Consider the following 23,791-nt stretch of genomic DNA (forward strand, 5'->3'; position numbering starts at 1 on the left):
GATATTCAATATATGACCAAACATTAACCTCTCTCCAGACTTGACTTACTTGATTGATGGTTTCAGGATGACGCGATACTGGGGGTTGAGGAGGGATCTGCGAAGGATGCTGCAGCGCCGGATAGACAAACGTGGGGCAGTGGTATGGAGTTTCTCATGTCGTGCATCGCCATGTCTGTGGGATTGGGCAATATATGGAGGTTCCCATTCACGGCGTACGACAACGGCGGTGGAGCTTTCTTAATTCCGTACATCATCGTACTTGTGCTCGTGGGAAAACCGCTGTACCTCATGGAGATGATTATGGGGCAGTTTTCCAGCAAGGGGTCGGTGAAAGTGTACGATTTCTCTCCGATCATGAGAGGTGAGTTTGGCAATATATTTAATTAATTTAACTCGATTTTTACTCCGTTGTATTCATAAGCACTTGTCCATAAATTATATACATTGATGAATCTGTCAGTAAATAAAAGGAAAGATTCGAAACTTTACAGTCTGGCTAAATATGTATGCGAGAGAGAAGCGATACATGCGCGTAAGAATATTCGTTGTCTCGCTTGTTCTTGTTGAAGCGGCAATGCTCATTTCAAGGTTTTTCGTTTGTGTTACATCCATCTATAAAAATAAATATTTCGGTCCATTTCGCGCAAAATAAAATATATGTAATATCAATGTGATTGTGTAAATCCAGCGCCTGTGTTTTTTGGATAAAAAGTGAAAGTGTGATGTTCACTGTGAAAGAGCATGGAGTATCTCGGACCTTAGACACAAGATCTTCATTTCACAATAATTGGATAAATTGAAGGTAAAAAATTAAAAAAGAAGAAGATATGTATAAAGGAGCTGGACTAATAATTTAAAACTATATAGCTCTGGCAGAACATCTTTTTACAGTAATTCGACCGCTCCGTTCATAGACTATAGACACAGTTTATGTTTGATAGTTATCTTAATATTTTAATCCAACATATATAAACAAGGCATGAACATAATCTGCTTAATCCAATCTTCAATTTTAATTGTTCTGATGTATATTTCATTCTTTTCTGCAATCTGAAAAACACAAGCAATGTTCTATTTTATTATTATAATTAAACGCTTGAATAAATAATAAATTAAATTATTATGAAGCTTTTATTACATATAACTATATTTTATTATATAATAGTAAAACTGCACTCTATTATTTAAGCTTTCTTTTTAGCCTAATTTCACGTTATACAAATTCTAGACATTATTTATTTGAAGTGACAATTAGGTGATTTATAAATATGATGAGTGCAATCAGATATATTAAAGTACTATAAATAGAAACATGAAATGTATATTTGTGATCTGATACATAACACAGCTTTACGATTTTACTGATGCCTATCATTCACAAAAAAAATGGAACAATTATGATAGTATTATATTGTATGATCTGATTGAAATAATTGGCACACGTTTTATGCGATATAATCGCATTAGAAATTAACGAAAACAAGCAGTGTTTTTTTATTATCAAATTTATCTCTAGACAATGATTTTAATTTATGTTTTCAGGTATCGGAGCGGGGCAAACGGTGGCTGTGATATGTGTGATGACATATTATTCTTCCTTGATGTCATTGATATTGTACTATCTGGTCGTTTCCTTTTCTTCTGTACTACCTTGGACCGTTTGCAATCCAGACTGGGGAAATATATGCTATCCATCCGGCGAAGCTGGAAACGGCGAAGACTTTACTAATAAGACTAGCTCGTCCGAGCTATATTTCACGTAAGTACACCATGATCTTTCAACGTGTGAATATCAAGTACATATAGTTGTGGTGCGAACTTTGAACATTGGCAAATCCTTAATAAAAAACTTTCTTTCAAAGTAATCTCAGAAAGTTTGAACTGGCGGAAGAATCGTTTATATTGCAGATTGTTAATAAATCTTAAAAACTTTTCTTGTTAATATTTGACATAATTTTCATACTAATAGGATTATGTTTCACGTGATTTTATACGGTAATCTAATAACAACTGAAATGTCTATGAGAAATGTAAATTAATTTCTATTTAATAGAGCAACAATATAAGTGTGAAGCCGGAGTTACTGGTTATAATTTTTATCGTTTATATTTTATATAACACATAAATGTTAAACATGATGAAATATTGCTTGATAACATGGAATTCCGTACAACGCATTTTCTATATGAGATATTATGTTGAGCAGATTTTAATATCTTTTATATATTTTATACGATGTTTGATGTCTATCTAATCGGATATCGATTTCAATTTTGTTGTTTTTGTATTATTGCTATTTTCTTATTGTTTTACTTTTACTTACTATCGAATAATAATATTTTATAAAAACGACTCAACAATATTAATATTGTATTAGAAACGATATCAATTCAATTTTTAAGATATATTTTCCGTCTGATTTTTTTATTGAAAGGCTGTTAGATTCCACTGAATTCACATTCACATTGCTTATATCCAACATTTTTACAAAATACTAGTCTTGGGTACGTAGTTTTTAAAATAAATTAAAAACAAAAATTAAATTAATGGTTGTAACTTACATTAATTACAATAATATACAACGCAAAAGACTATTTTATTTTTATAGATTACAGTAATATTTTACTATCATAATATCATCACTATACATTGCATTTTTAATAATATATCACTTATTCGCAATAACATAGTGTGTGATATTACAGGTAATCGATCATAATAACTTAGCAGGGATTTGCAACATATCTATTGACTCACTATCTGACGTTTTTATTAAAATAATCGATAAGAGCAAAATTTAAGCAATTTCCGATTGTTTTTCAAAATCTGTAACTAATATCATACATAAAAACCTAGATGGTTATGTATGAAAATTAATTTGAATGTATTTTTATACATTAATCGTACACGTTAGGGTTGCATTCATAACTATACAATTTTTTTTATATTATTAAACAATTTTTTTGTTGAAAATTCATAAATTGAATGCTTTGCTTATATTAATTTAATTTACTTTAAATAATATTTTTCAAACAATGTTTGTGTCATAGTCTCATATGTATGTATTTTTCATTTAATTAGTTTAATGGATTTATGATGCCATTTTATGATATCAAAATAGATGCCATCCTTTATAATGGGTTTGCGACAGTTTTGACGAATCACAGATGATGATGTTTACGAGCCAATTGCATCGCTTTTAAAATAAAAGGAACAGTTTGGATTGCCACTTCAATCGATAATCAAAGTGATAAAAATGGTTATTATGCGCAGGGTAAAATGTGTTGTATAGCTAGCGCGCTTCTTTACAAAAAAAAGGTAGTTTATTCAGCGTTATTTATGGGCGATATATTTATAATTATTAATGCAATCGTTTGGTCACGAGATCTCTTTTTCATTATGTAAATACGGTATAGTCGTTATAAATGAATACTAAATATGACCTCTGAAACATATAATAAATTGTGCAGATGGTTGAAATCTCCAAGACCCAAAAAAATAATTTAGTATCGTTGTTTAAATTTGATAAAATGTAAAGAAGTTTGTTGTTCTTCTGCTGCGTAGCGAGAAGCTTCTGATTTTTTCTTTCTCTGTTCATAACCAAGCAGTGCATAACTATCATGCTTAAACAATATTTTACAGTATATAGACACATACAATATTTTAGCTGAATGTTGATTTGCGGTCTACAGCTAATTAAAAGTGCACTATATCTTAAAATTTTATTTTATAAAACGTTTATTTACGATAATTATTTTTAAAACATGCTAATATATGCAATACATGTTACTAATTTATAACCATTATCATGTTTGATTTTCAACATATTTGATATTAGCTACAATATAATAAAATTAAGAATATAAAATAAAACGTTGGTAGTTAAAGTTTAAGTAAAAAATTTTTTTCACAATTTATGGGGAAGAAACATTGTTAATAGTATATTTAGCTGAACATATTCCTCTGCTATTAAAGCAATATATGCTTGAAACATTGTGTTTATATTTAAATGTTAGTCTGTTTCTATCGTAATTTACATTTTATCGCATTTTTTTTATTTTGGTATTTGTAGACTATTATAATATAAAGCTTGCTAAAATAAGTATTGTATAAGCACGTGTATTATTGTATTCACAATTAACCTAAATATATTAAGTGTTGATAGTGCTATTTTAATTTAAATGCACTTTCGAGTTTGTCTCTATATTTATCAGTTTTATAGTTTGTATAAGTTGGTTAAATCAAATAAAAAAACTAAGAAAGATGATATTTTTGTAATTGCGTATAATTTGTACATAAACAAATAGTATCATAAGCCGTAGCTACTATAGCTCAACTGGCAAATTATATATCTTTTACATACCTAATTAATTATCAATCAATTTAGATTAGGCTAAGTTATAATCATTCATATTATAGACCATTGGTACTATTAGGCAAACTCAATTTATTTAATCTTTACATACATATGTAGAATCAGACAGGTTAGCAATCCATTATTTTTTTACTGTGTGCTATACTAATTTTAATATAAAATTTGTATGTGTATATGTATGCATATGTATACGTTTATTTCGTTTATTCATTGTACTCTTTTTTCGTTCGACTTGGATCGATACAATCGGGCTTCCACGTGGATTTACGTTAATTCTTTTGCACTTAGACGTGTTAAACACAATCAACTATGTAAACATCGGTGAGAGGCTCTTTTCACGTGTACGCATACACCATAAAAATAGAATACTATTTTTTCAGGGCTCAGGTTCGTTCGATTTTGAACGTATATGTATATATTATAAAACACATTGAACCAATAAGTTGGCTTGATAGACAATACAAATATAATTTATCAGTTTTAACTGTTCAATACTACTATCATTATAATTAAAATTAATTATTCAAGCTATGTAATTTTGATGATATCGTGTGAGTTATTGAATTAATAACTAAGCTAAATGTTAATAAATTTAACAATAATTATATTTTCTAAATATTATATTGTAATGGTTGTTTAAAACATTTCATTCCAAACAAAAGTAAAGCATACATATTCCAAGTGCATGCTATAATGTGTTCCGTTCCGGTGAACTGATTTTGAAATTCACTTAAAGTCACGTTCTTGCATAATAATTCATCCAAAGAGATTATTTCTTGGAATTCTGTCTCGGCGGATATCGTTCGTTGAAACCTTGCTATTTATAGGCTTGTTGTTGGATTTGCAGATTTTTATTTTCAAGCATTTCTTGTGTTACATTCATATATAATATACTTAATCTGTACTTAATATTTTTTAAACATTTATATGCAATTTACATATACTATATATTGTATATACCGATATTTTTGTGGAAGTGGCAGATTGTATTTCTAGGACCTGATTATTTATTAACAATAAATATTTAATTGTGAGTATTGCCAGAAAGTATTAAACACATTTGATATTCAATTTCATGTTAAAAAGATGTACATTCAGAAAAATGTGACATGTAATCGCTGTGAAGCTGAATTTAATAACACATATGACCTCGATTTGCGTGTAACGCCTACGCATAGTAAAATATATACAAATACAAACACTCTATGGCGAAGGCTCATCATGTGAGTAACCATTTCAATTTGTAAAAATAATAATGTAAATAATATAAAAATAATATTTCATATGCAATTTTGCTAATACAAAGAATCAGCTGACGCTCTGAACCATTAGTAATTATTATTTTTAGTAAACGTGATTTAATACTTGAAAAAAATCAAGTATACATATCCCTCGCTTTAAGGAAAAGATCCGTTCAAATTTGTTGATTGGAATGCAGTAATAAAATGAAAAAAAAAATTTCACTTCTTTGCTTTGATTCTGCTTATAAAAAAATATGATTTTCAATTACAATTTAAATCCCATTTTAAAGTGAAAAAAATATCGGGCAATTTATTCAGTTGAATTTTCGAGTAATTTGTTTTGATGACAATGACGCTTAAGAGTGGATGTTGATCCATATCATGCAAACCTTTATTAAAGTACAGTTTATTCTCAATTATCCGGACTTTAAAGGGCATTGATAATACAAGAAACACGGATAATCTGAACTAACCAATTTTTATTCGATTTTAAATTATATATAATATATTCTCAATACAGATGTTTTATTTATTTAATTAATCTGTATTTTTTTTGATTTTAAGAATTTCTTGAATAATTTTCGAATATCAGTATTAATTATTCAAATCGCTTTTGCTCAATGAAGTCCATTAAAATTTCAACATAAATCAGTGTCGTCTTGTGACTAATGTAAATGTTATTATTTTCTTTACTTGTATTCTCACTATCACTCCCCTTCTCTTTTGTTTGAGTGAAGATGTAGACAATATTCGGATCATTTTAGCATTGAAAACAATAGATTTTAGACAATGGATGTTGATCATACTAAGGGTTATAATTATAACATATTAATGTATTTTTTACAATATTAAAATTTGACTAATATATTTTTAGTAGACAGCTTCAACTTTTAGACAATTATGTTGTGAACAGGATCGTAGTTGCATGTTTATTGTTATATTTTAAATGTTATGTATACCTTTCATAAAGAGCAAATATATTATTTTAATTTTATAAAAAATGAATCAGATCAGTATTTATGTATATGTTTAAACTAGAAAATGAGAGCAAGAAAAAAATATATTTTATCGTAAAACTTCAACTATAAAAATTTTTCTTTTAATTGAAATTTATTGCGAAAGTCACATAAATTACCGATGCTTTGGATTGGTTTATTTTATATAGTTCTTAGACCAAAATTATTTAACTATTTATAGTCTATAGTCTACAACCAAAGAATAAATTTTCTCTGTATGATCAAAAATCTCAAGTTTATAATAAATATAGGTCTAAGTAAAATAATATATTATCATATTTTAGGTTGATGGTTATTAACTTGAATAAAAAAAATACATTAATAATTATTACCCCATTGTTATTTAAAAATAAGTATAAAATATATTAACCGTAATTATAATTAAAACTCATTAACAGCAACATTAAAGTAAAAATTAAACAATATATCTTATGGTAATTATGGCATACTGATTATTACGTGAAATTCGAGAAAACGAGTGTTTATGTCTGGAATCAACCTTGAACATTGTATTTTTATTGAGTGTCGCAAATAAAGGGCGCACGTGGCAAATCCTGTTTTGACGTCATATACAAAATTGACGACTCGTGTGTATGCGAGAGGTACAATATTATTATTTCGCAGAATTTCAATATAATTTTGCATAAAATGATTTAAATATTAAAATAATCAACTTCACATTTTAAGACTCTTTTCAAAGGAAAAACAGCGTTTTAAATAATTATGTTTTTTTATGAAACGTAGTGGCAAAAATATAGCAACTGCTTCAATTTTCTCTTTATTTTGAGCTACATTAGAATCTAAAAATTGTATAATATATATAAAAATATTTTTACATATACAATCAGCTGTTAAAATCAGCTGTTTTACATCTTTCGGCATTTTTTTTATTTTACGTATTGATTTTGTAGTTCGATTCTTAAAATTGTTTGTAAAACCAATCGCTTGTTATTGAAGTAGAAAATCTATTTTTCATCAATCAAAAAATAAAAGATCATATTGTTTTATCTTTAAAGCTTATTCTCATCTGTCAGTATATGCAAAACACATTTGTTCAGTCTAAATAAATTGTTTTTTTTTTGCTTACTGTAGTGATTTAGATTGATTTTTTTTGTGGTTATGATTTATCATAAAAATATTTTTTGAAACCTTTTTCTGCAGTTCTTTTAACATATTTTTTTCGAATGATTTAATTCTTAGATCCAAGTTTAAACTCATAAAGCAAATATACTCAAATTACACTTGATTCAAATGATATATTAAGTAAAATGACGCAACGGGCGAATATTTGTGCTAATTTATTAGCGAGCCGACTCTCAAAAAGTTGCGTCATTGTATCGAACTTCAATGAAAACCGCACGAGCTCGTTTGGTTACCTAACAGTTTTTTAATAATATGTGTGAAGTCTAGAACAGTGGTGGCCAACTGAAATCAAATAAAATAATGCATGTCTTTGAAGGGCCACACATGATAGTTTTTATATATTATATAAAATAAATAAACAGCTTACAATTAAGATATAATATTTTATTATTTTTTATTACATGATACTTTTTTTGTGTCGATCGGTATGAAAAGTAAAACATATAGAAATTTCAAAAGGGCCAATCAAAACCATTAAGTGGGCAACTAGTGGCCCGCGGGACACAGTTTGGCCATGGCTGGTCTAGAACATAAGTATCAAGTAAATGCAAATAAACTACTGTGTAAATACAAATATTTATTATATTAGATATCTATGTCATGCCTGCGAATAAAATAAAAAAACCAAAGTAACAGGGATTAAACATGATCTCTTTATTACAGCTTCAATATTATTTCATCATTCCTATTACTCATCAATTTATTAATTACTAGTCTAAAGGGTCAACAATATTATTTTAATCAAGTACGCTAATTTATGCATACGATACAACACTTCTTTTATTTTTACAAATGATCTTACAATAATCATGTTTTTTTTGTTTAGAAAAACTGTTTTACGCGAATTAGACAACATCGAAGACGGCATCGGTGTACCTGGATGGCAGTTAAGTCTCTGCCTTCTGTTCGCTTGGATCTCGGTGTATCTGGTTTTATTGAAAGGAGTGAAGAGTTCCGGAAAAGCAGCTTACTTCTTAGCACTGTTTCCTTATGTCGTCATGTTTATATTGCTTATAAGAGCCGTAACATTACCAGGCGCTGTAGATGGCATAATATTCTTCATAAACCCAGACTTTAAGAAAATCCTAGATCCACAGGTGAGTGACGATATTATATGTCTAATGCCGTTTCTCGGTCTATACAAGGTTAAAATTACTCAGGTGTAAGAAAAAAATAAAACTTCACATCCGAGCCTTTTTTGTCCAATATAAAAGTGTACTTTTGCGTAATGGAATAGTAACATATGTATATACATATGATAATTTAAAGTTTATTTCATAAGTATAATATTCACAGTTCACCATAAATGTACATAACGATAAGTGGCAATTGGGTTATATAAATATAGCATGGCGCGAAGTCACGGGTTTGACTAAAACCCCCTAGCTCTAGGGTTGTTCAATCTTGCTAGAACCACATCTATAATTACATCACGGTCCGATAGTGCTCGTCATTTTCAGTTACAGCAAGCCATCAGTTGCGAAAATAAGGCGTAAGAGCAACTATTTTTAAATTAATAATATCAGATTTTTTTTATATATTTTGTAAATTAGTTATTTTCTTAAGTTATTCACTATTGGTTATTAAATTTATATTTAAAATAAAATAAAAGCCAACAAAAAATATAGAACACAAAGATACATTTTTAATTCAAAAAAATATTAACTGTTTTGCATTATTTTACTGAATGAATGAGACATTAATAGTTTTTCAAAGCATTACAAGATCTACAATTTTTTATATGGATTAAAATATATATGTTTTAGCAGAACGCAGTTTAAAGTAAAATGAGCTATATACTATAAATATATCTGAATTCACAGCTCATGAGTTTTTAAGGATTAGACTTGTGTGTAGTATTATTAGATTTGTATTATTAAATAGTGTATTGTATATGCTTTTAAATTAAATTATTTACATACCATAAAATTATTCAATTTCATACGATATTTTCTGCAAAGAAAGAGAAAAAATATTCAGCAGATCTGCCAGTTAAAAAACTAATATAGATATATAGTTATAGTCTTCACTACGTATTTTTATACAATTAATTAAGATTCACCAAATATCAAAATATTCCTAGTTATATTATTTATAAAATAGTTTACGCTTTTCATAAAAGGAAAATAAAGAACATTTTTTGTGATCTGCCCAATGTTTTATAGAACCACGTTAATGTGTTTATTGTGTAATATAATTTAGTAATTTTATTTTATAATATGTAAATTATTAAATTTATTGTTATTTTAGGTTTGGTATGCGGCTGTAACGCAATGTTTCTTTTCTTTAAACGTCTGCTTCGGAAATGTGATAATGTATTCGTCATATAATAATTTCAAACATAACATTTATCGGTAAGTAAATCAAATTTATTACTGCAATGCTTAAGTCATTTTTAAGAGTTTCCCAAACTATTACTGAAATAGAACTCCTTGTTTATTTTGTATCAAAATTAAAATAAATAAGAAAAAAACAATTATTTATTTAGTAATTATTTAAAACATAACACATAATATAGATGTAAATAACTTCGATGATTTTGTGTTAAGATGTTATTTTTCCGCAAATTAGAACAATATATATTTTAAAAATAATGTCGAGCTAATTTAATTTGTATAATTTACAAAAAATATCAATCATTAAAACAACACACAGTTACTTTTTAATAAAATTATATTCCTGCACTTTTGTTACCTTCACAATTTAGACAGTGGTATGCTTAATACTTAACACGTATTATCACGCTGTTTTTTGATATTTTAATTAGATTAGTGAAAAAAAAATGTGGGACCAACCAATTTGACAATTTTGGCAACTGTCGATAGACTAATGAGAGTCGGCTGTGACGTCGGTCGGGATTAGACAGCTGTACAAAAACAACAAACGCCATTTCTTTCCTGGCGCACCGGGTGCAAAAAGTTAAACCTTTTTCATCACTCGCCTGTTAATATGATGTCAAACATGTTTCAATTTGTTTGCGGAACATAGCTTAGGAAACTCTGCTATTCTTGTTTTCGTATAAATGAATATGTTTAACTAAATTGTTTAGAATTATTCAATGCTTTTTTCAAACAATGATTATATACTTTAGATCGATACAATTCGATTTTTCATATATTAAAATGATCGTTAGAGTATATATATTTTTATTATTTATTGTTTGCATTTAACCAATATTTTTACGTAAAAAATAAAAATTGATTGGATATATCAAAGCGACACAAACCGAACAATAATTAAATTTGGAATGCGCAGTTTTAGTTTGTGTACAAAGTAAAATATATTGGTAAAATACATATAGTTTTTAATTGAAATTAAAATACAGAATTGCTAAGTAGGATAGTAGGATTCATCATTGTTTAATTGCACATGCTTAATTTTTGTAAATTTAATACATTTTTTAATTTTACCCAGTGATTCATTAATTGTTACATCAATGGACACGCTAACCAGTCTCATAGCTGGATTCACTATATTCGGAGTCTTGGGAAATTTAGCACACGAAAGCGGAAAGGATGTGGCATCTGTTGTTAAAGGAGGCACAGGTCTGGCCTTCATATCTTATCCGGAAGCCATTAGCAAATTCAACACCGTACCACAGGTAATAAGATTCAGTGATTTATTATTTTAATTAAGAAGTTTAACTGACCATTTGTTACACATACATAGAATAACGCACATTTTTCTCAGCTTCTTTTTTGTTATAGTAAGAGAAAATATGTATATCACGCTTTGATGGCAAAAAGGATCGAAAACATACATACATATGTATATACAAGTAAAATAAAATAAAATGAGTCAACTCTGATTATTTTTTTTAACTTAAGCTTATATAAAATACTCAATAGTAGTCTCAAATTTCATTTTGATTTCTATATATATTAGACTATATAGGCAAATTTTAAGTTTGAAGTTAGATTTTAGAATATTTATTTTTTGTATTAATATCTTACAATAAAACTCTCCTATATTTATTTTTATGGCCTTGTGCAGTGTTTTCCAAGCCTTGTAAAATTTTTATTTACATTCGTCCAGTACCAGCAATTCAATTAATCGTTTCAACGAATTCATATTTGAAACATTTGTCAATTACACGGCCTTTGTTCGGTTAAAAAAAACTTGAATCTGAATATGTGAATCACAATATAATGCAAATAACCTACTGTGAAAATTCATATAAATTTGCTTTTGAGATACCTTTATATGAGGATATTTGGTATTCGTTCTTGTGTCTCAGCGCCTTTCTTTTAGAAGCGTTCTCGCAGTTGTAGGTAGCTAAGCATTTCTTCAAACGATCTGCTTAACGTCAGCTACGAGGAGCTGGTCCGGTTCGTATAATTATAATATTTTATGATTTCTTTCATACTTAGTATGTATTGTTTTTTGTCATAATTAAATACATAAAATATGCTTAAAATTTAACATTTTATTAATTCAACATATACTGTATATTTTTGCAACTCCTGCAATTTTCGCACAATTTAATTAGTGTTCTAATTAATAAATATTGAATAAAATATCCTATTTAAAAATTAAACGAGATATTATTATTTTAGCTGTTTTCGGTGTTGTTCTTCTTGATGCTGTTCGTCCTAGGGGTGGGTTCAAATGTCGCCATGGTCTCTAGCATCATCACCGTCATCAGAGACAAGTTCCCGAATATACGCCACTGGATGGCCGTCACTGGCGTGGCTGTGTTTGGATTTAGTGTTGCACTCATATATGTCACACCGGTAAGTTTTTTTTATTTATAATAAATAAGCCATTTTATGTATTACACAACGGCAATCGAATGATAAATATGTTTTTACTATGATAACAAACAATTTACACATAATCTATAAAGTATTATTAATGGCTGATGAAAAGTAATGGGTTTGTTGGTTCGTTAATTTAATATAAATGATAGTTGGAAATAAAATTCGCCCATGCTGCGATGGAAAAATATAGCTTAGAGACTCCCAACACTCTATTAACAAGTTTCTCAACTGACAAATATTTATAGAATATCTAATGAAATTAAATGTCACTGCAACGGTTCTATGTTCAAAGTTGTATTCATTTTAAAACACTTTAGATGCATTTTTTACTAACAAGAATTTAATCAGCGATGACTTATTAATTAAAATGTCACGGGTTCAAACTCCATTTGAACTCTGAAATTATTAAGTTGATATCGTACCTGGGGGAACTGAATTAGTAATAGCTTTTAATATATGGTAATTATAGTTTTAGAAGATAATCTTTTCTTAACATGACAATTCATATTATACTATCGATTGTTGTGCAATTCAATAATAAAACATCAATTTTTTAATATGAATACATTTATTAAATTAATAAATCAGTAATAAACTTATATATAAAAAAAAATTTGACATGCTTTAATTGTTTAAATTAATAGTTTAATGCAGTGATTTCCAAACTTCATGTTACTATGTTAAAAACAAAATCTTGCCTTCCCCTAGTTTTATAAAATAATTCAGACACATTTTTATATATTAAAAATATATTATTCCTTAAAAAGTAAAAAAACAACAACATAAAATACAGAATAATAACGATAAGGCTTACATTTTTAATGAGATTTATATCTAAACAAAGTTTATCAAATTGTCGTATTATCGACGCAAATACTACTCGGGTGATTTGATTTATTAACAGTTAAATAACACTTCTCTCTCAAAAACTATTTACTTTGATTTAACCAAAATTTAAGTAAAGTTTTAGTCTGAAATTTTTGTTTCAATGAAATATTGTATGATAATTATATCAGTTGTTTGTTTTTAAAAGTTGACAATTAAAATTCATCAAACAAATATATTCTGTGCATAATGGGTTCTTTGTGAAACCATGATCATTTGTGAAGAGTAGGGGGCCCAGGTTGGACCCTCGAAGAACCCTTGAATTAGTGAAATATTCTTTCAATAATCGATCGCCATAGGTTACAAATTTTCAACGATCGCTCAAACAACTTGAAAATACCGAGTTAAATCATCCGAACAAGCAAGGTCCGATTTTTAAAAAATAGTTTACGACAAAAATTGTCAAAGACATTCTTAAAATGTATATACGACGTTTACTTTAATTCCCATATGGAGAGATTTTGTCACTGTTTTGGTGAAAGATTGAAGATTAGTAACACTGGAATGAAACCCATGCTGTTGGTACAACAAAACTTATATAGATCGAAAATTTCGTAAAAGTTGATAATGATGTATAAAAAAATGATCTAGATTGAGAATAATGTAGTAGGTGGTTGAAAATCCCCATAAAATAATAATTATTTTTTGATATATTGTACATATATTTGTATATATTAATTCAATTTAGTGTAAGCGATATATATTATTTCATAATTATTCCATCGCAATGATTTCATTATGACGAAATTTTTATTAGATTTAAAGTAGTAAATTTGAGCTTATTTTAATTGATTTTATTCTAAACATCATAAGGGTTTTAGGTTGAACTTATGTTGTATAGTGTAATTTATTGATTAATTTATTATTAAAATAAAATGATTGACTGGTATTTATGAAATATTGTTTTTGAAGGCTTGAAAATTTCTCACAGTTTAAATATAACGATGCCGGTTAAATACTAAAAAAATTTCAACCTTTAACAAGTCCGAGCGAGCTTGAATATTTAACGCGCCACGCCCGTATCCACGACCAAAGGCTAAACGTCAGATTTACCTCAATAATTTATTAGGAACGTTCTGAGGAGATTAATTCGACAAGAGAAAAATGGAATTTCTTCGAGTAGCTGACGTTTCTATGGCAATTTTTCCGAGTAATTTTCATGTAAAACGCGAACGGAAACAGCGGAGAAGGAAACGAACCACGAACGTTTGCGTTAAATCAAGAGCTATATGTAATGAATAATATAATATCAGCTTTAAAATTGTTTGAGTTTCTTTTGCACGAGAAAAACACTGATGAAAAAAGGAAACGTATATGACGTCAGTTTAACCATTCTTACATTTAGCTCATACATATTTAATGAGTTTTCAAATTCATATAACTGTAATATATGTATTTAAATCAAATATTTATATCTGTAAGAAAAATAATTCAATTTATTAAATATTTGTTTTAAACTTGGTTATTTAACTTTTCACACTTTCGCGAACCATTTGTTTCGGTTAAGGCTGAAATTAAGCTTTATATATTCATTATGTTTTGCTAGGAATTTTTATCCTAGCATTGAATTTATTATTTTCACATAGCAGTGAAAAATTAAAATGGTTTGCTGTCATTAAATATTAACTACATAACATTTTCACCACATATTTTCTCACGTACAATAAAAAAATGTAGTATGTACATAAACGAAAGTATATTTAATTATCCTCGCCATAATTTTAAAGGTAACTGTGTGTTTATATTATATTAAAATTTAATTATTCATATAATGCTGAAATATTTGAGGCAATCTTAAATTGATAACACAGATATAATAATAATATGATCTATATTATTGAAATAGCACATCGCTTGTATTAATTCATCCATAATTAATTTAATAAAATAATGTAGGAAATTATATCCAAAGGCTCTCTGCTTTTTATGTTATTTATTAATGACATTAATACGGCAGTTACAAATTCAAGTTTTCTTTTATATGTTAATATTATATGATTTCATTAATAATCCAGAACCACATGATTTCGTACTTCTGGGGTATATTTATAGAAGTGCATTCTCATAGTTAGAGACTGGTGGCGGTGTATCCCGACCATAGTCTCCTTATGCTCATTTTAATGAACCACTAATTGCTTCTCGGCGTTCTTTATACGCTCTCCTGCAGAGACAGTAGGAAACTTACAGTACATTCAATTATCGTCGAAACCCCACTAGCTCTGCTAAAGATACCGGTAGGAAAATGCTGCTAAAAGAGGTACGAGTTTTTATTATTGAATCTAAGTAAATAAATATAAAAATACCCAATCATAAATTGTCAAATATCGCGAAACAATACACAAAAACTAACGTCCGCCTATTTTATGGATGGTGATTTATTATTGTTTTTGGCGAGATATGAATCTATTATAATATATGTAAGATATATTAGTTTATATGCAGATATAATATTTATTTTATCGGTTATATTGTAACTTTTAAGACTTTTTCTTCTGCTAGCACATATAAGTGTTTCGGATGCTCTGCTCTTATTATATCATTGTAATATTAAATTGCCCTCAAGATAAATCGTGGCTAAGATAAGCGAATTAAAAATTAATACTTTTTTTGGAGTATGTATGCATGTGTTTATTGTCTTTACAACCAAATAAGTTAAATTGCACATTCTTTATAAAATTCAAAATCCTCAAAAGCATAATCCTTGAAGGTGGCCTTGTGCTCTTGATAAATCACTTGAATTAAGGGAATCTAAAATTTTTGACTGCAATTGGTATAGTCTTTTAATAGATAAATTATTTCATCGATATTTTTATTATTTTGGAATAAGAATTAAATTTTAACCTTTTAGCTGCCCAGACTTTTTTCGCAAGTATATGTCCCACGCCCAACATTTTAAATGTCTAAAAATAGGGTAAAAAAAATTTTTTTTAATGTAAAACATGCTATTACTTACATAATAACAGCTTTTGGATTTTTTATGCCTAAAAAACGCCGGAAATCGGGAAGTAAACGTCGAGTCAAAAGTGTTGCCTGCGTGCAACAAACAAATTCCACACACATAATTTACCGCCACTGATTTTTTACTATTTATATTTTTTCACTTTTTCGAACTAAGTTATAATTTTTTTTTTTGTTTATATTAATATAATATCGTTCTTTGTTGCAAACATATATTGTTTGTTAGTTTCCGAAACAATCAAGTTCATGATTTCATCATTCATAATTTTTTTTAAATAATCGGATTGTTCGCAGTTATTTGTATGAAATTGTGATCCAGATTGGCTAGGATCAAATGGATGCATTTGTGGGACAAATGTTTCGTGCTTCCATTCAAAAGTTGGCTGCATATTTACTTAGCTGGTGGAAGAAGTATCATCAGGAGTATCTGATGGAAGGAGTATCAAACTGTCTTCGTTGTCCGGTCCGACAAGCGAATCCAAATCGTCGTTATCGCTTTCGTCTTCAGATTTGGCAGTTATGATATAATAAATATCTTCTGTATCTTCAGAAGCCATTATTATTAAAAAATATATAGAACACAAACACAAAAAACACGAAATTACAATTTTTTTTGTAAATGCACTTTTATTATCGAAAACTGTATTATATATGCACTTTTATTATCGAAAAATGTATTACATATCTGATATTTAAAATATTATAAGATCAACACTAGCACTCTCGAGAACAACAAAATACAAACTAAATACAAAAGAATGCAAGATGCTTACTTTCAACGCAAAAAATAATACAAATGTTCCACAGATGTGGGAGATTTCTTGCAAGCTGGCAACCTCGGGCCGTTATATTTTGTATGGAATCCAAAAGACTTGCCTTTATATCTAAACTGGTGGTTTTTATCTTGGGTTATAATGAAGAATCCTATTGCTAAGAGATGTCAGACCTAAATTAAAAATTAATAAGTCGAAATATACTTTTATATATTTTTTTATTGATATGGGAATATATGCGCCATATGGCGCGCTTGGGCGTGTGGGACATACTCGCGTTCGCGCCATATGGCGTCTATGGCAGCCAAAAGTTTAAGCATGAAAATTGCCTTCCGAATAAAATGTGTTAAAAGCAAACTAATGAAATATTGCTTAAAAATACTAAATTTTTATAGAAATGCAAAATTATTCGCGCGACAGATAAGATTTAAGAATTTGCTTTAATTAGAAGTTGCATCATCACATACACTTATGTGAAGGTCGTTTAGTTATACTGCTAAACGTGTATTTTTTTTTATTGATTTCATTTGTAAATTTCAATAGTTTAATCTTAGGATTACACATAATATTTATTCCCTTTATTGTAGAATTAAAATTCATTATAATCAAATATAAATTTACTTACTAAACATGTTCACTAAAAATAAATCATAAACATTAAAAAATATATTTTAATATTTTTTATAATATAACTAATCAGACAGTTTTTAAATCAGAGTATAATTTTATAAAAATATTAGTCAATAAAAAAAATATACATAAAGAAAAAAAGTACTTTAAGCCCTGTCTCAGAATTTCTTAGAACTCAAACGCAAAATCAACAATTTCGCTCGTCGATACTAATATCGCATTTAGAGCAAACAAACTGTAACCAGAGATTTGCTTACACGTGCGCTCGTTCGCACAGATCGCCCGGCGATAACGCACATTGTTTCGACTCCCACTCGAAATGCCTACTTTGTTTTACAATGTGTATGTTTACCATATCATCGGTTATTATTTGCTAATAAATCGAGTTATCAGCTGGGTGACGAACCGGGTGGTCTTTTGTCAAACAAGATCGACGATAATGGCCGAACGTTGTTTTTCCGTAGGGTTGCCGAGTGGGTTTTTGTCCTTCCCTTGTGTGCTGGAGGGCCGTTTAATTCTACCTTTTCGTCCTTTTTAACCTACATCATCTATGCCTTTGAATTACCATAATGCCAAGGGGTGGTGGTGTGAGACGCTCTCTCGCGCTCACTGTGCACCATCCCACGGGTAATAAAACGAAACGACACGCACTCTCTCCGTGTGTGTTTATTATTGTATGATATTGTGTATATATTTGTTGGTCAAATTTTATTTTTGTTGCTTACTGCGGATTGTCATGTTGGATAATCGCAAAAGAAATTGTACACTTGGAGCAAATTTCGTGGCTACAATCGTACAATCTATGAATTTAGTTTTGGCTCTTGCCATATCCCCGGTTCTTTTAAAAATGTATTAGCTTATTTCACAGAGCGATCCCATTGCTCCGGTTTCATTATTCTTGAGTTTCAAGAAGTGAGAATGTTAATGATTTTTCACATTACTTAATTTAAATAAACATAGTAGGGCCCATCTTCGCGTTGGAAGATTCTATGTATTTTTATTATTGTGTTACATTGCAAAATTACATTTATCTGTATTAAAATATTTAATCAACAAATTTATTTAATAAAGTTTAAAATGCAATAGTAGACAAAGAATAATACAATCAGGATATTTTAATTTTAGGTTCTCAAGAAAGGGTTTTTTGATGTCAAAGCAATTTTTACTTTTAATCGATTTCTGTACTTTATTTTTAAATACATGAATAATCGCAAAAAAGTTTATGTAAGCAAGCATCAGCATTTTCATTGTTTCCTCGTCTTTAAATATGACGCAACTCTTTATATACAACTAAAGGTGATTCAATTCATGCATTATTCTTTTAAATCATTACATATTATTGTAATTATTCAGTTAAATGACACGAGTTGGCCTAATGCGTTTCAAAGGGGTTTTAAAATAAGTAGTAAGACATCAGACTGTAATCAAATGTAAATCAGTGACATCTATTTTATTAATTATAAATTATTAATACAACTAACACGAAAAAAAATGTAACTATGTTCAACGTAACTCGATTTAATTATGATTATGTATCGCCATATTTCGTGAGATTAGAAAAATCTAAAAAAGTATATCTATGATAACTGACCGTGATTTTAATTATTTAGTATCTTAGTATTCCGATGTAACTGTGTAACTATTTTTATGTTTACAATCGTGTTATTCAAGTACTATAAAATATGGTTACAATTTAGGTAAAAAACATCAAATGAAGAAACAATAGCTTTCGAAGGAATGTCAATTTAATTTGCTTATGTTTCATTGCTTTTATAAAATTTCAATCTAAGATTGTATTTATTGTAGTTCTTGATAATTAAGATTAGTGGCTTAATGTTTTTATTGGTATCTGTTGCCTATTGTAGTGAAAGGTTTTTTAAAGATTAGTATAAAAGGTATGATAAGATATGATTAAAATTTAATGCGTTCTTAATTAAAAAAATCATTGCATACAGAAGAAAATTCTGTAACTTCCGTATTTACATCATTATTAAATAACGCGAAGAGCAAAAGATCTGGGTTTGAGCATTGAGGAACTCCCGAAGGGGTGAAATATTCTTTCAGCAATCCGCAACCATGGTTTATATCATGAGTTAAATCATCCGAGCAAGTGTCACCGTTTTAGTGAAAGACAGTGCGAAATACGTGCTCTTGGTCCATCAAAACTTGCCGAAAATGAAAGATTATTATTTCGAACAATTTAGAAGAATAAATTTAAAACATTATTACGATTAAAAAATAGCAGCATCGTAGCAATACGATTGTCTGCTCTTAATTAATTAATGTAGTAAGTATTATATTATAGAAGAAGACCTAACCACAGTTTCAAGAAATTTCTTTACTGAATTTATTACTGTGAAAGCTGATACTTTGAATACTTGCTTAACCAATTGAGTACTGTATAAAAATTGTTTTGTATTATTTTACGTATAATGTATCAATATAAAATTTGAATAATTATAGTATTAAATTCTATAAAAAAAAACATTGCTTGTAAATATCAACAATAAGTCAAAGTGACACTGTTTCCCACGTTCTGTACTATAAAATAACAACGTCGCATATAATTGGAGAACTAAATACAAACTCATCGATTCGAATATCAAATTAATATAGAATATGATTAACCATAAACTAAAATATTAATTTTTTTATGCACTGAAAATGCACTTGAATATATGTACATATTTATTTCACACGTGTTTGAAGTGTTCTATATTTTATGTAAAATAATGTGTTACGAAAATAGTATATAATATTTTATAAGAAATAGATGTTCAATTTATAATTATAATTTATTTTAATATTTATAGGGTGGCCAATATATGTTGACGCTAGTCGATCATCACGGAGCGTCTTTCATTGTCTACATATTAGGAATCGGACAAATTATTGCAATAACGTGGATATATAGTAATTACAAATAAGTTATAGATCACCATAAATATACATTATTTTAATTACATTTTTTTTATTTCAGAAACGAGGAACTTCAGCGACGACATCGAGTTCATGTTAAACAGAAATGTCGGTATTTATTGGAGATTGTGTTGGCCGATAGTGACACCTTTAATCTTGATTGTCATCCTATTGTATTCCCTGGTCACTATGGAAAAGCTCGAATATAACGGTGTGGTTTATCCTGTTTCCGCCATCGGTGAGTGTTTGTGACGATTCTATAATATTGACCGCGAAAGCTTCGCGAAATTTTAACCAAAATTAAACCGCAATTCTAGCACAATGTACATATCACAATGGTTTAGTATACATAAAATATAAAAACTGCATATTATTTGCATATAAATTAAACTTTAACAGGAAATATGTTACATTTCTAATTTATAATAATATATTAAGCTTATGTAAATTTTTCATAATCTATTTTATTTATTGACAAACTGCACAAAACATATTTAGATGTTAGTTTCTTAAGCATGAAAAATATTTTTCATTAAATTCAAGCGTGCAATATGTTTAGGTATCTTAAAAGCATCTCATGCAGGAACGGAAAATCTAACTTGTGTTAAACGAAGCGTTCTTCTATCGCTTTAGAAATGACAATGCCGCGCATTAACTGCTCGTTTAACTGGTAGTTTCACTTCAAGTTGCCGTTTCCTTTCGCCTCCTATGACATTACATAATATACGTTCAACTTAAAAACCATAATTCGTAATGGAAATAACTGAACTAAATTTCTTAATATATTTTCAATTATTATTATACACATTATTAACGTAATATTCCGACCTAATATATCGATTTAAGCGTATATGAGAATTTTTATTTATACTGCTTTTATTGAAAAGCTTATCTTTGAAACTATTTCCTGGATAGGAAAAGCTGTTCGGTCAAATATACGACTTGGTAGCTAGCTCGCTGTTGGGCCAAGTTTTGCGACACTGCGAGATATATGTATGCCACTTTGAAAGAGGAATAAATATATGTATATAGCTAAAAAAGACAATGCATCACTTCCTTGTTGCACATTCTGCGTCTTTTTTAAAACGTTAATGTCATATTTTAATTTTATTAATGCTTAATTTGTTTATACTCGTATTTTTTCATACTAATAAGACGTCTTAATTTGTACGTAATATCATTTATATTATACAAAAAGCTCTTTGCACTATATTTAACAAAAAAGCTTATATAACTTTTAGGAGCATTTTAATGATTAATTAATTAATTGCACTCATAGGATTTATTTAAAACTCAGTATTTAAATTTGGATTATTAAAGATAACATTACTATAACCTAAGGCAAAAATTTAGCAAGGCCTTTTCAATTGGCAAGAAAGAATAAGATTTGTATTATATCAATACATTTAATCTGAACGATTATTATCCTATCACTGTGTTAGCAATCGTCTGGTGAATTTTTATATTTGTAACATAGAAAATATGCATTGTAAATATTTTTCTTGAAGATGTAACATTTGTTAAATATTAACAGCAAGTTATTCATGATACGTGTATTATATGATTATAATTATTATTTACCTTTACTATTACTACATACATTTATTAAAAATAAATTAAGACCATCGTGAACAAACAGATCATCCCAATGCGTGGAAAATAAATGAATGTAATTTCTGTATTTTAACGATTAGTTTGAGAATATATTAACGGAAAGTTTTTAAGTTGTACTATTTTGTATATGTTAGAATTGCGCCAGCAATACTATTTTAATATTGACGTGAAACGTATTGTTTTTTTTTTTATATGATTATATTAAAGTTGATTTTCCATGAAAGTTTTAATGTATTGAAAATGTGAATTTCGATAAACATCTAATTTATTTTATCGAATATTAAGCTTTTATGTTGGCTCCCAACGAAGCACATTGATATAGTACAAACATAAATTACAAATGTATATAAAAATATTATGACTAGACATTTGAAGAAAAACCGCAGGATATCCGCACGCGTTCGCCAGTTTCTTTGACAGTAGATTTACTTATAAGCATATTCACATAATAGTCGATTAGTCAACGGAAATGAAAAGTGTAGGTGTAGTCTTGGGGAAATTATGACCAATTGTGGTTTTATTTTCTAAATGTCATTATTTTAAATCATTAGGTAATCTAAGAAAATACAATAAAATCATATGTATTATTTTTTTCAGTTTGCGGTTGGTTACTATCAGCTTTTGGCATCATACAGCTTCCTATATTTGGATGTTTAGCTGTCTTTAAAAGAAGCAACTTAGGAATGCCGAAGGTATGTATAAAAACAAAAAAAAAAATGTTAATCATACAGATAAAATGTGAAACTTGTTTATGAAGATTTTTTCTGTTCAATTAATACATGACATGAGTATTATATTTATATTTAAAATTTAAAAATGCTTTTATAAAGATGTTGACAACGGCATTCAAACCAAGAGATTCTTGGGGTCCAGTGGATCCATCGACAAAGAAAGACTGGATAGCTTTTAGAGAAAAAAAGAGAATGGAGCGAGAGGAAAGGTCCAGGCCAAAGTGGAGAAAATTTTTCGACTATATTTTGGGTTATTAAAATTTAATTATACAAAATCCATGTACATATGTATGTAAATAATATATAATAATATAAGGTATAAAATGCAATTTGCATTATAAATAATAACACAAAAATTGTAATTTATTTTAATGTGATTATATATTTTTAAATAATATAGTCCATTGCTGTTTTACAATTGAATACAGATGACACATTTAAAGCATTTCTTCTATTATAGTTTAAAAAGTTGTGTAGCAGATAAATTATTTGTATTTTTAGAGCTTAATATCTTCGTAATTACCTCATGTAACACACACACCCCGTATTGGTTTCTGTTTAGTTTTGGTCTTTTTTAAACCGATTCTTTTGAGAATAAAACTGGAATAGGCAAGTCGGCTATTGTGTATTCAGGATCGTAAAAATTCTATAATAAATCAGCCCGTCTTGTTTTATTCGCACTTTCAGTCGTAAAACGTGAAAACACGTTTTAGTGAGTCTTCAAAGGTCCGAAGGGGTTCGAT

At 28.3% G+C, this 23,791-nt stretch overlaps 1 protein-coding gene across 1 annotated transcript in view; it reads left to right on the forward strand.

The window, feature by feature from the left end:
• LOC148237840 (sodium-dependent nutrient amino acid transporter 1-like) overlaps positions 1-23,323 on the forward strand; it is a 30,289-nt gene extending 6,966 nt beyond the window's left edge. Inside the window, exons 4-13 of the mRNA XM_088204411.1 lie at positions 67-364; positions 1,546-1,762; positions 8,605-8,875; positions 10,029-10,132; positions 11,193-11,379; positions 12,335-12,511; positions 20,598-20,697; positions 20,765-20,941; positions 22,915-23,009; positions 23,148-23,323. Of these exons, the coding sequence (XP_088060537.1) occupies positions 67-364; positions 1,546-1,762; positions 8,605-8,875; positions 10,029-10,132; positions 11,193-11,379; positions 12,335-12,511; positions 20,598-20,697; positions 20,765-20,941; positions 22,915-23,009; positions 23,148-23,306 (1,785 nt within the window). The 3' untranslated portion in view covers positions 23,307-23,323. The remainder of the gene's footprint in view (positions 1-66; positions 365-1,545; positions 1,763-8,604; positions 8,876-10,028; positions 10,133-11,192; positions 11,380-12,334; positions 12,512-20,597; positions 20,698-20,764; positions 20,942-22,914; positions 23,010-23,147) is intronic.
• Positions 23,324-23,791: the final 468 nt, after the last annotated feature.

Source organism: Plectrocnemia conspersa, unplaced genomic scaffold (genome assembly GCF_051122295.1).
Source record: "Plectrocnemia conspersa isolate PC_06_02 unplaced genomic scaffold, ASM5112229v1 ptg000002l, whole genome shotgun sequence".
Lineage (NCBI taxonomy): Eukaryota > Metazoa > Arthropoda > Insecta > Trichoptera > Polycentropodidae > Plectrocnemia > Plectrocnemia conspersa.